The sequence below is a fragment of the Aythya fuligula genome, chromosome 15, assembly GCF_009819795.1.
Source record: "Aythya fuligula isolate bAytFul2 chromosome 15, bAytFul2.pri, whole genome shotgun sequence".
NCBI classification, from domain to species: domain Eukaryota; kingdom Metazoa; phylum Chordata; class Aves; order Anseriformes; family Anatidae; genus Aythya; species Aythya fuligula.
In genome coordinates, this window is record NC_045573.1 from 17250193 (window position 1) to 17264315 (window position 14123).

A 14123-nucleotide genomic window follows, 5' to 3' on the forward strand; every position below is an offset into this window, starting at 1 on the left:
TGGGATGAGCACATCAGTTCAGCATGCCACTTCTGGATCTATCAGCAGAGGAAAACTGTTTGTTCACAATTCAAATTACTCATTAACCTATATTTTGGTTAATTTGTTCATAAAAAATGCATTAGAACAGATGTGCAAGTTATCAGTTTCACCTTCCTGTATCTTCTGCATCTCAGAAAATAAATATACATACATACATAAAAGAGTGCATTGCTTCAGACATACAAAAGGAAAAACAACTAAAAAAAAAAAAAAAAAAACAAAACAACAACAAAAAAAAAAAAAAAAACAGGATAACCTTGCATAATTAATAGGATTGCTTCCCACTGAATATAAGGATATTTAGTACTTATTTTCTCCCTTGAGGTCACTGGTATACCACATGTATATGGGATTAGTTGTAGTGCAATTGGAGTTTTACAGAAAAGAATTTCAACTAAAAAAAATAACTATCGCTCTGACAATCATTAGAAAACTCTGAGGCATAAACAGGTCAGTAATTTTTATATAATTTGCACCATTCTTTTAGCTGTCAATAACAGTTTATCAAGACTAAAAATTATTATGCATGTCCTTTGGGAGCTACAGCTGGGACCTCTTCCAAAGAGGTCCCAAGGACCAGAACCTTCCCATGAGCCCCTCTTTCTCCAGGTTGCCTATTCACCCTCTGCACACACCACTTCAAGCACTCACCCAGGCAGAAGGCACACCGCTGGCCAGGGCCCAGAGTCTTAGAGGTTGGAAAACACCTTCAAGATCACCAAAATCAACTACCATGCATGCACCCTGCCTACCCTCTTGGCTCACCACACCTCAGCTAGAGAGGCCATGCAGTCCCATCCCAATACAAGGGATCCAGATGCAAAGAGAGCAGGCAGCACATGGTGAAGCACAGATAGATCCCAGAGAGCAAGAGGGGGCCACAAGACCAAGAGTATTTCAGGAAGATTTATTATTAAAAGAGAAAACACCTACTTCAGTAGGCACAGGGATATTGAAACATTTTCAAATGTGCTGTGTGTAAGCAGTTTATCTGCATGCCACAGAAAGCCATTTCTCAGAGATTTGGCCCAAGAGAGACACTGAAAAATTGCATCCTGTAGTTACATTTCTTGACAACTATTTTAACATTCACATTTGGAAACATTCCAAATGCTATAATTTTCCCATTACAATCACTAGATATAAAGAAAAGTTTTTATTTTAAATACAACCAGTTTTAAAAACAAACAGTAACTTAACAAAATCAAACTAAACATTTTCCACACACAGCAAGTTATATCCTGCATTTGTCTGTCTAAAATAAGTGTAACAAAGCAAGTCACTTTGGCACATTCTGTAGATAAATCCATACACAAGAGAACATGTACAGGCTTTGTATTTATGGAAATTTAAGCATAGAGGGGGCAGCAAAAAGTTTTGCATAATGCTTAATTACATGGAATAGCTGCCAACATTACCTGTCTCAGTCCATAACAGTGATTTAACAGATGCAATTGACTATGCTCAAAAAAAAAAAAAAGAAAACCCACATAATTTATAATTATTGGGGGGGATGGAGTAAGAGGTGGTCAGTGTTCTTCTGCATCATGGTGCTACCACCTTAGATTTTCCAACCAGCACTTCGTAGAGAAATGGGGAGCTAAGGGGACATATGCTTCGTTGCTTCTTCTTGTCTTACTCTGATGATTAACTGACAAAAAAATACATTTTTTGTGAAATTGAGGGGAAAAAAAGGCTGCTTTACAGTAATGCCTGTGACTTGCATAAGTGAGGACCAGTGACTGTGTCATCAGAACAGAAAATTCAATGGAGCATCACCCAGGTCCTTAAATAACATCAAAGGCATTACTGTGGTGGTACAGCAGATAGAAAATATGAGCTTGCACTGCAGACCCAAAGCAGAAAGCTACAAAGCAACCACCTTTTCTTTCCATTCCATTATTCTCTTGCTAGTTAGTAGCTACCAATGTAAATACAAAGACACATACAATCCGAAGCCTTTTCCAAATGCACAAGGAAGCCCTTAAACCACTTACAAACTGAACCACAAACAGCAGCAATTTATAAAGACTAATTAACAAGGCCTAGACATTGTATTTGTAATCCACAAAACTCAGATTTCAAATACAAAGCATTTGAAGATTTTTGAGAAGTTAACTTACACCAAACATTTATAGAAGGCACATCTGGCAAGAACAATAAATGCAGTACTTATTTTAGCTTTTACAGAGATTAATACAGTGTTAGCATCACAACCTTGCTTAAACACTTCTCTGCCTTCTCTAGACAGGTATCACTCAAATGCATTTGGATTTTACTTGGACCTAGTCTGCTGTTTAAAATAGTTCAACCTTCAGAGTGTCACTTGTTAATTTTCTGTGATCACCAACTAAACTAAGCATATCCAGCTTAGGTTTCTGAGAACAAAACTTATCTTTCATTTGGAAAAATCAGAGTACAAGTCTAAATAATCATCAGAGAAACTCCTTAACAAACATGCTACCTTCTCAATGAAGAAACCACAACTAACAAACAGATCAACGATTAAAAACACAGGTCCTGTATTTATTTGTGTTTTGCAAGTGGAATTCCAGCTTTAAGATAAGATTGAGGTTTGTTTATGATCCATCAGTGAACTCATGTAAATGTATAAGGAACCCTTCCAATACTACAACTGAGGCTCTATTGACATTTCCAATGAGGTGTGGAGAAGAGAACATTTTACAGACTAATAAATCAGCAGTAAAAGAATTAAAAAAAAAAAAAATCTGAAAAAAATATTAGAAATTTGTGTATAAGCATCTCCACTGCAAAGTGGAGATACTTCTGGACTCAAAACTGGCAAGGAAATTCAGGCACTAGATTGAATCACTGCTGATGCACAGTAACCTGAGTTATTGTTTACCGCCATTTGGTAATGCAGCTTCCAGAAGGAAAAAGCCTTTAGGTTTGGTTGTCTTTCACAGAAAAAGTTTTAAAGTGAATTTTAGTGCTCATAAAAAGGTGCCCAAATGATAACATCGGGGACCAAAATCACTTCTTTTGTCAGAGGCGAATGTCTCTCAGAGGAAAGCAACTCCCTGCCAGTTTGTAGACAGTGCTGTTGCAAAAGCATCGACACCAAGAGTGAGACTATATGGTTCTCCAGACATTATCCTCTTGGTCTGTGCTAAAGCCCTAAGCAAACACACCAGTGTGCAACATGACTGAGATGAGATTAACTGGACCAACATCACCAATCTGTTTTACATAAAGCAGAGAGGGACAACATATAGTTGCTGGACTGGTGCTGGATTGGGTGGCCCATAAAGATTACACGTACTTTCTACAGGCCTAAGTCAGAATCCTTTATTCTTAGCAAATTCTTATTCAAACAATCTAGCAATACACATCATTTTTGATTGGTTTCCAGTGACAGGATGCACAGAAACAATCACAAAGCCTTCATGAAACTTCGTAAGGGGTTTACAGAGGTGCTAGCCAACTTCAAATCAATCAATTATCAATGTTTAAACACTGCCTACAAACGCTTGTAAGAACCAACATGAGCATTGCAGTTTGGACAGAAGTGATCCACATCTTTTAGGGCATCAATGCAAAAGGGAATTAAGCAGCACCCAGCTATGCACCTGCAAAGGAAAAAAAAAAAAACATACAGTTTTAACACTTGTTACACACACAAGAAGGTCGAATGTATTTCCTACAAAAGCTATCCATAAAACTGGTACCATGAAGCTTTAGGAAGAATGCACATTACTGGTTGTTGCAGACCTGCTTCGAGGTCCTGTAGGACTTATACTCAACATGGGCTATTCCAGCTATCGAGGATCAGATTTGAGACAGAATGAGAAAGCAACAGAGCTGAGAGTCTACAATATATTTGTTACTCCTTAGAGCTATCAAAGGTCATGTGAGAAGAGAAAAATAAAGTGCAAACGTGAATTAACCTACCCCAGCAGGCAGAGGCCACCACATGATAGCCATGTCAATGCTCCTGACTCATACGAGAGACGCGTCACAATCATCTGATTACAGGAAGGGCAACACATCTGAACTGGGCGGTCATAAAATACCACTACAGGTTGCTGCACATACACCGTCTGAACTGTAACTGAGCAAAGAAATATTCTGTTTATTCAATAGGTAAACAAGGAAGAAAAGATAGTTTATCAACTACCTCTGAGCTACAACCAGGTATATCACGTGCCCAAAGACAAGCTGGCAGGGAAGACTGGCCTAGCTGAACAGAGAATTATGGCTAGAGCTTAGGAGAAAAAAGAGGGTTTACAATCTTTGGAAAAGAGGGTAGGCCACTCGGGAGGACTATAAGGATGTTGCGAGGCAGTGCAGGGACAAAATTTTAAAGGGCAAAGCTCACCTGGAGTTCAATCTGGCTACTGCCATTAAGGACAACAAAAAATGTTTTTATAAATTCATCAACACAAAAGGAGGATTGAGGAGAATCTCCATCCTTTACTGGATGCAGGGGGGAACTTAGTTACAAAAGATGAGGAAAAGGCTGAGGTGCTTAATGCCTGCTTTGCCTCAGTCTTTAGCGGCAAGACCAGTTGTTCTCTGGATACCCAGTACCCTGACCTGGTGGAAGGGGATGGTGAGCAGAATGTGGCCCTCACAATCCACCAGGAAATGGCTGGCAACCTGCTACAGCACTTGGATGTATGCAAGTCGATGGGGCCGGATGGGACCCACCTGAGCGTACTGAGAGAACTGGCAGAGGAGCTGGCCAACCTGCTTTCCATCATTTATTGGCAGTCCTGGCTATTGGGGGAGGCCCCAGTCAACTGGCAGCTAGCAAACATGACGCCCATCTACAAGAAGGGACAGAGGGTAGACTCGGGGAACTATAGGCCTGTCAATTTGACTTCAGTGTCAGGAAAGCTCATGGAGCAGATTATCTTGAGTATCGTCATGCGGCACTTGCAGGGCAACCAGGCGATCAGGCCCAGTCAGCATGGGTTTATGAAAGGCAGGTCCTGCTTCAAGAACCTGATCTCCTTCTATGACAAAGTGACCCGCTTGGTGAATGAGGGAAAGGAAGTGGTCTACCTTGACTTCAGTAAGGCTTTTGACACCGTTTCCTACAGCATTCTCCTCAAGAAACTGGCTGCTCATGGCTTAGACTGGCGTATGCTTCATTGGGTTAAAAACTGGCTGGATAGCTGGGCCCAAAGAGTTGTGGTGAATGGAGTCAAAGCCAGTTGGAGGCCGGTCACTAGTGGCGTCCCCCAGGGCTCGGTACTAGGGCCAGTTCTCTTTAATATCTTTATCGATGATCTGGATGAGGGGATCAAGTGCAACCTCAGTAAATTCACAGATGACACCAAGTTAGGTGTGTGTGTCGATCTGCGTGGGGGCAGGAAGGCTCTGCAGGAGGATCTGGATAGGCTGGACCGATGGGCTGAGGTCAACTGTATGAAGTTCAACAAGGCCAAGTGCCAGGTCCTGCACCTGGGGCACAACAACCCCAAGCAGAGTTACAGGCTGGGAGATGAGTGGTTGGAAAGCTGCCTGGCAGAGAAGGACCTGGGAGTACTGGTGGATAGTTGGCTGAATATGAGCCAGCAGTGTGCTCAGGTGGCCAAGAAGGCCAACACCATCCTGGCTTGTATAAGAAGCAGTGTGGCCAGCAGGGCTAGGGAAGTGATTGCTCCCCTGTACTTGGCTCTGGTGAGGCCACACCTTGAGTACTGTGTTCAGTTCTGAGCCCCTCGCTACAAGAAGGACATGGAGGTGCTCGAGCGAGTCCAGAGAAGGGCGACGAAGCTGGTGAGGGGCCTGGAGAACAAGTCTTATGAGGAGCGGCTGAGGGAGCTGGGATTGTTCAGCCTGGAGAAAAGGAGGCTCAGGGGCGACCTTATCGCTCTTTATAAGTACATTAAAGGAGGCTCTAGCAAGGTGGGGGTTGGTCTGTTCTCCCACGTGCCTGGTGACAGGATGAGGGGGAATGGGCTAAAGTTGTGCCAGGGGTGTTTTAGGTTGGATCTTAGGAAGAACTTTTAAGTTGTTAGGCGTTGGAATGGGCTGCCCAGGGAACTGGTGGAGTCACCATCCCCGGAGGTCTTTAAAAGACGTTTAGATGTTGAACTTAGCGATATGGTTTAGTGGAGGACTTGTTAGTGTTAGGTTAGAGGTTGGACTCGATGATCTTGAGGTCTCTTCCAACCTAGACAATTCTGTGATTCTGTGATAATTCCAAAATACTTGAGGGTAAGAGCAAATACACAATGACAAAAAGAAATCAGCATGGCATTTTGTAATTCAAAACAGATTGTCTAAAACTAAGTCTGCATTAAAAATTGTAGAAAGGTGAATTACATTATTGACATCAGTGTGCTCTGTGGGTATCACAAGACTTGACTGACCTTATTCACTTCAAAAATTTTTCTGGGTAGGTAGGGAACACCTTTGAACCACAATTTTTAAGTTTCTGCAGAGCAGCTATTACAGCCACTTGACACCTCTTTAACATGAGGTACAGTAAAGTTTCAGGCTTACCGGGGTTATTTGCTGGCATAGGCTGTCCTGTGTACGAAGGAGGGTTCATCCCCTTCCCATCTGGTTTCTGGCCAGGGTCTGGGACAGGATATGGGTGGGGATAGTTCACATTGATTCCTGTTGTTTCCTCATAAGAAGGTGGTGCAGATGGAGCAGGGATGCCACTCGGGGCAGACATTGTATCTAGAATATAAAAGAGATAAACATCGTAACTAAGGACTTTATTTAGGAGAAGTGTCAACTAATTAGGCTTTATTCAGACACAAAGCAGGTAGTTAACTAGATCAAAATGTACATTTCACAGCACAAAATGTATTGACTGTTTTGTGTTTCTGATCGTGTTAAAAGTTAATCTTGATTTGTTGTTGCTTTCTTCTCTCTTCCTTTTCACCGTTTTTTATTTGGTTGTGTTTTGTTGTTTGTTTTTTTTTTTGTTTACGCATTTTCCTACCACAATCATTCCTTTGTAAATTAAATATGCTAAAATAGGGATATCATGCATCTTTATTAGTATATTAAGCTATATGTCAGTTTCTCCCAGTTCTGCAAGAACCATACTTCAGGTGTCCCCACTCTCCTCCAAGAACAACAACTATGATACGCTGCATAATAGTTGCTAACTAATACAAGCCCAGCTTGTGGTAAAGCTCAAATATTTAAAACAGAATCTTGATCTTTGCCATGATTTGAAATAAAGAAATATTTATATTGAAGGAAAAAGAAACTGCAAACAACTAAGTACATCCAACTCAATTCAAAGCTTTTGTTATTCTCAAGTAAGTCTAAAGTTTCTCATTTTTGCTGCTTACAAAGGTTTCTATGAATTTGTTAATGGAACTTTTCTCTATCAATTACTATTATATTATTTTATTATGGAATACAGAATGCTAACCACTGCTTTTTCTCAATGTGGAAATAATGAGAGATTCCAGCAGGGACTTCCTATCTTTCTCACTGCCTACACAATCCCTACACTCTGCTCACCAATTTCTTTGTCAAACAATCTCTCATGGCATCAGCACTAATTAAGCATCTCCTATTTTTTCTTCCTCTTAAGGACCACCAGACAGATCAATTAGAACCATACTCAATCCTCTTCAGTTGCATACTTCATCCCTCTGTGTACATGCAAGTCTTTCCACTCAGTACGATATGGGGTGGGAAACCTGTGTCTGACACACTCATTCTGTATTCTTATAGAAGGGCAGGAACAATAACTTACCATAGCACCAGTATGAACAAAATGAATACAAGAAATTGCACTGATGATCAAAAAATTTATGTTAAAAAATGACTCACAACAATATAGGATTACTGTCAAACCTTGCTGCTTTCTCACTTCCATACTATGAACTCTGCTGCTAAGTTTTGATTTAAAAAACTAAAAATACATATTTCTATACTGAAGAGCTGAAACATGAGCTAAATTAAACACTTTATTGAATATAATGAAATGGATTGATATCCAACTAAAAATCAATGACAGATGTTTCCAATAAATAAGGAAATAAAAAGAAAAGCAGCTTGCTGGGTATATATGCAGTGTCTTGTGGTGTAAAAAAACCATGCATTATAAGCACAACAATTCTCCCTACTGTTCATACCACATCTAGGGATATCACTGCATTGCTACACTGCACAGTAAACACAGGACCTAAACATACTAAGCTAATCTTAAAATAAATTTAGCTTATTTTCTGAAGCTTATGACTACCAAGTTATTTCCACCCCAAGTTCCTTTTCTATGTTATATAAAAATGAAATTTCATTCCCAAAAACAAACCAAAGAGGAACGTGGTTAATCACAGATGCAAGCTAACTCAAATCTGAACATTAAAGACTGAAGTTCAGACCTGGATAAACTCACAAGATCAATCAGTGAACAATCCTTTCCTCACAAGCTACCCTATGCTGTGGGATTTTACAATCCAGTAGGTTTAGTGTAAATTGGCTGCCAATATGCAAAGTCACTACACAGATGAACAATAAAAGTGAAGTGAAGGATCCTTAAAGAAATTCGTGTTGTCCATGAAGATGTAGCTGGATTTGTGGCCTAGCAGGCAAGAGAGGAATAAAAAAAAAATCTCAACATAAAAGCTGGCTAATCTGTAAGTAGCTCTGTAAGTAGTTAAATTGCCTTTGGGGAACTTAATTTCTGAGAAAAAGGAAGATCACAATTTCTTTCACACAGAAATCAATACAAAGTCACAGCAAACAGTGGAGGAACAACAGTCAGGGGATCAGGGGACAACCAGCCTAAACTTGTTGTGCAATATGTTATTGCACAAGTTTCCTGACAGAGCAGCCTGAATAACCCTTTTACTTTGAAGCTAGAGTGATTGCTTTACCAGAGAACTTAGATTCCAAAGTAGAGAGAACTGTTGTAAAACTATATATCTACAACCATCTCTTTCCAGGTTACCTCATTCCATTCTCTTTATACATGGAGGTGAGCTTCAAAATTTGTTGTTTCCAAAGAACAATATGCTTAAAAGCACCAGTAAAGCAAAAAATTGCACCAGCAAGATTCATCATGAAGGGGTGTGTAAGCAGAGGGAATACCTGTATGACAGCTGAAAAAGGTCTGCTGCTCTGGGAAAGCCCCACAGGAGTACAGTATCTGAGAAACAAACAGGTGAGCAGATTGCAAAGAAAAGCATCAAGAACAATCAGACAGGCTAGAGAAGAGAAATTCTGAGAAAAAGCCAAATTAACTGAGATTCCTTAATTTCAAGAGGCCAGAGAGAATAATGACAACAGACAGGTAGCAATGAAGAAGCTATGAATAAACTCTTCTTTGACACAACTTCAATGAAAACTTTAAGAAAAGCTTCAATATAATAAACTTTTCTTTAGGTCTAGCACTAAGACTATTTAAGCACTGGAAAAACTGGCTAAAGAGTTCAGAGCCTTCCCTCCATAAAGTTTTGACCAAGCTTTATTGATGTATTTGTCATACAACATTAAGTAGATTCTTGAATCTCTTGACATCTCTTGCTACTCTATTTTCCATTAGTTCAGCGCTATTTGTTGAAAATAAATGCAACACTAATTTTAACATCTACTTTATATACACTGTTTCCAAAGTAAAATACTACTTCCTCTGAAGTTAAGGCCCAAATCCTGAATAAACTGCTTGTAAACGAGCCCCTATCCACAAAACTCATTGCAAGACTGGGTCTAGAATTAACTAAAAACCAGCTTCACCTAGAAAAAGGAAACCAACTAGCATTATGAAAAGTTGCTGAGTATCAATATTATCTGAGTTTCAGGTAAGATAGTAACTAGAGTAAGTTGATATGGTAATAAGCATTAACTTAAAGATTAGATAGCAATGAAAACAAAGGCCAGAGGGACATTCTAGAAAGGGTTTTCAGCATTTGTTTTTAGCTCAGGCAATTCTTACAGCCTGAGTTAGTAACGTATGCTGCACCACTCTGCATAACCTCATAAAAGCACTAAGAATTTCCGGTTACCATCTGCATTTTGCTCATTGCAAACAAGAGCAGAGCAGCTTATGCCTTTACTTGTATGTTTTGCAGATACATTCTTATATAAAATACCATTAATACAGAGTTGTCTCAGAAGAGTAACTAGTGCATAATGCCTGAATGCAAAGAGAACAAAAGGTTTAAATCACAAACCAACACCAGATCATATAAAAATTGATACAGTCTTAAGCACCTATATAGGACAGAGAAGACTGAAATTTCCAACACATTAACAAACTGTACCTAGCTACTTATGTAAGGACATACATCATATGAGGAACAGCTAAGGGTACTCAGTTTGTTCAGCTTAGAGAAGAAGAAACTGAGGGGAGACTTCACGGCTGTCTACAACTTCCTCATGAAGGGGTGAGGAGAGGGAAGAAGGAAGTGCTGATCTATTCTCTCTGGTTACAGCTGACACAAGGAAATGGCTTAAAGCTGTGTCAGGGGTAGCTTAAACAGTCAGGAGCAGGACTCAAAGATCTTTATGGGTTCCTTCCAACTCAGGAACTTTGATCCTATGAATGACAGCAATTACTAATTTAAAGATAAACTGGACTTACATGACTGAAATACAGGCACCAAAGCAAGCTGATGGCAGAGGCAGAAACCAAGCCAACAAGTTTTGTCTTCTTAAAACAGACTCTCAAATGCTGCTCCCAAATAATTCAAAAAGGAAGACTGGTGACAAGTACTCAACTGCAAGAAAAGACAAAGGATAAGACTGATAACTTTTTGGTACATTTGACTTGCCTGTTATCTGCTATTTGCACATACGCAAACCAGTAGGCTATCTCAAACCAGGAGAAGCAAACATTGAATGACCAACAAGCACACTAAATTCAAGACTGGGTCTTTTACACAAGAGTTTCCATTTACATCTGTAAGTTTCAAATCCAAATGCCACTTAGCACAGAGGAGAACTGAGCAGTTCTTGCTTCTGTTCCCTGTCTCTCTCTAAACTTCTGCTTCAAGTCTTTAGAAATGCATGTAGTAAGACAAAAACCAATAGCTTCAGCTACTTGTCCCACACTTCTGCTTTTCATTAATAAAAAAAAAAAAAAAAAAAAAAACAACAAAAAAAACCCTCTTGTATTCCAGTTGCAGAGAAAAGAGAATATTGACTCACTATGCTACTCAGCTGCACTAAATCTGGGTAGGTGAGTCACTAGACTCCAAAAAAAAAATTAAAAATGAAAGAGCAGCAACTCCTTTCTCCAGATTTTTCTTTTTGTTCATTCTCTCAAGAGAAAGAATCACAAATACTTTTATCTGCTCACACTTGTCTTAGCCCAAATCATTTCCTTCCTAAGCACATACTGACGCTGAACACCTGCATGGGGCAAAGCACTCTTCTAGCTTATTGCTTTACGCAGAGATCTGTTGCTCCACATACAGAATAACATTGGCATAAAGGTAGAAAAAAAGCCTGGTAAAAGCTACAGCATTCACAAATCACTCTATTCAAGTGCAACCAGCTCATTAGATTAGTAACTTATGCTAGCTGGAGACCTGGAAGACAAGCAGCACATCCTATCAACAGCAAGATACATGGATATCCTCCTGCCCAACAGAGGATGCAGCACAGCGCTCTGTCACTTTTATAACTGCACTAAAGCCACATAAATTTCGGGGAATGGAAGCCTTTTAGAACTGTTGACTGCTAAGCAAAACTCAGCAGTATGCACCACTTTGTGCAGTTCTGCATTTTGCAGAATCAGATTTCAGTTGATTCAAGTGCTCCCCATCACCCCCAAATTAATCCCTAAACTACAAGCCCCATGCAGCAAGCTGAAACCCAAAGCATGGGTTTCAAGCACTTACTGCCTAACCCACACCGCCAGTTCTAACATGGTAAGAGGAGTTTGCAGGCTGTATCTGAAAAAGCACAGCACCTGGCTAAACTTTCCTTTTACCTTGCTATTCGATAAAGTGAACTAAGTAAATCAGACTTCTAAGGTAATTTATCTGAGGAATTATTAGCCAACAGTTCCTTATAAACCTTCTATCACACACTGCAGGGTTTGTATCTGACTGGAATTGCCCGAGATAAATCCTTGACTTGGAACTAAAAGTACACTCACAGGCAGCTACACACTTCAGGTTTCAGCTGGGTTATAGTTCATCAGAGAACTTCCTGATGATGTTCATGTAATTTAAAAAAACAAAACAAAACAACAAAAAAAAAAACACCACTATATAGGTGACACTTTACATTTTAATTAAATAGCTGCACAGTGTTCCTGAGTACATCTTCCCATCGCACAGGTTTCTCAGAAATTGGGTAGTTTCTGCAGAACTCAAACTCAAATGTTGAATTATAAAGCCTAGTGTAGAAGACTTACTCTGATCTTCTTCTTCATCAAAATGAATACAGGGAAAATCCGAAGGAATGTACGTCACAGTTCAGGAACTACAGAGGTATTACTTAATGTGCCCAAAACATAACAGGTTGCCCTGTGATAATCAATACCTGCACCGTCTGCCAAGTAACACACATTCAAACGTGAACTTATGCCATTGTCTTTTCCTAGGAAGGGATACGGCTTCAAGATTCCCTTTCTCTCAAGGGCCAGATTTACTGTAAGAACATATAGGGAATGCTATCTGTGTCATACTCCAAAATACAGAGATGAGGACAGAGCTACAAAGCTGCAGTCATCTCCTCCTTCCTTCTTCCCACTCCGTTCATGATGCTGATCAGTTGGGATCAGGGTCTGGCTCATGCCTTTCACCTGTCTTTACCTCATGGTACCAACTACACCTTTCCTCACTCAATATGAACATATATTTAGTGCCATTTTTTCACCATAGGTTGCAAACCCCATCTCATGAGAATTATTGATACTGCCCAGATCAGTTTGTTAAGATTATGTAGTTTAAAACTGCACCCTTTTTCTGAAGACAGGATACAAATGTGTACCGTGACATGTGGAAAACCACCTTTTACCCAAGGACAAGCACGGAAAATAAATAAATAAATAAATAAATAAATAAAAACACACAGGAGGGGAAACCCATCAAAAGTAGAAAGATAAGTCATTCATGCTTCAACAACTAAAATGCATCAGAGGGCAATGATGTTTTTAATCCCAGCTTGTTTCCTGGCATGCACCAAAGTTTAGCAGAAATGCATTCCACAGCAGTGCACAGGTAACACAGCAGCACCTGAAGAGATAACTGAGGGCAGATGGACTCTTCTGCCCCTTATTATCTGGAGGCGGGGTTGTGGGGGAAGGGAGAAGAAAAGAAAAAGTCTGCATAGCCCCCACATTAACACACCACATGAGCAGAAACTTATGCACAGAAGTGCTGCTCCTGATAGCCTGCAGAAACTGGGAGAGACCCTGGTGGCATCTCCCTCAACAGCCAAACCTGTAATGCAACAGGAAGTACCACTCAGCTAAGAATGGAAGAGTAAATACACTTATAACCTTCAGAAAAATTTTCCTCATCTGAAAGCTCCTTAGTTGCTCAGGTACAGATCCAAAATACTCTACTTGTTTCTAAATAGGCCACCCTGAAACTCAATCTTACTATAAAGAATAAAAAGAATCTTGAATGCCTGTTGTAAGAAGCCTTTATGAAGATAAATGTAAAGATGAAAGATGTTGTAAGTAAGCCTTATGAAAGATAAATTTTGTTTAGCTCAATGCAAGTTTCAAATAAAGAATATTTCCATTGTTGGCATGGATTAAAACTTTCTGTTGTTATAATAAAAAGAAATATATATCCTTAGAACAGTGCATTAACAAATATTGTCCTAAATCTACTCAGGAAAATTTTCTACCAAAATATAATAATAATTAAAAAAGAAAAAAAAAGCCACTTGTCACTATGACTACCTACCACCACAGAGTGAGTTTTCAGTCAGATCAGTTCCTAGCATACAAGTGGTACAAGGTGAGACGGCAAGAACACTCATGCAAACAATGTAAGCAGATCATAAAACCAGACCAAAATCTCAGACCATATGTTTTTGCTTTCACTGAATGTCATTCCAAAACTCAGAATCAATATATGCGCACTTGAGTAAGAGAAGAGTATGTTTCTGTTACAAGCATTTATTAGGTGACTTGGGAAAAAAAGTAAGTAGCTAATTTTGTTTTTATC

General features: G+C 39.6%; 1 protein-coding gene across 5 annotated transcripts in view; it reads right to left on the reverse strand.

Moving 5' to 3' along the window:
• Positions 1-1535: 1535 nt before the first annotated feature.
• LITAF (lipopolysaccharide induced TNF factor) overlaps positions 1536-14123 on the reverse strand; it is a 120127-nt gene continuing 107539 nt past the window's right edge. For 2 of the 5 annotated variants that reach the window (XM_032197868.1, XM_032197866.1), the window contains exons 2-5: positions 10574-10709; positions 6520-6702; positions 3955-4114; positions 1536-3632 (exon numbers count right to left, since the gene is read on the reverse strand). In XM_032197868.1, coding sequence (XP_032053759.1) covers positions 3524-3632; positions 3955-4114; positions 6520-6697 — 447 coding nt within the window. In that variant the 5' untranslated portion in view covers positions 6698-6702; positions 10574-10709 and the 3' untranslated portion in view covers positions 1536-3523. Of the gene's footprint in view, positions 3633-3954; positions 4115-6519; positions 6703-9081; positions 9132-10573; positions 10710-14123 lie in introns of those variants that run through there. The other 3 variants (XM_032197865.1, XM_032197867.1, XM_032197869.1) reach the window with 2 other exon arrangements.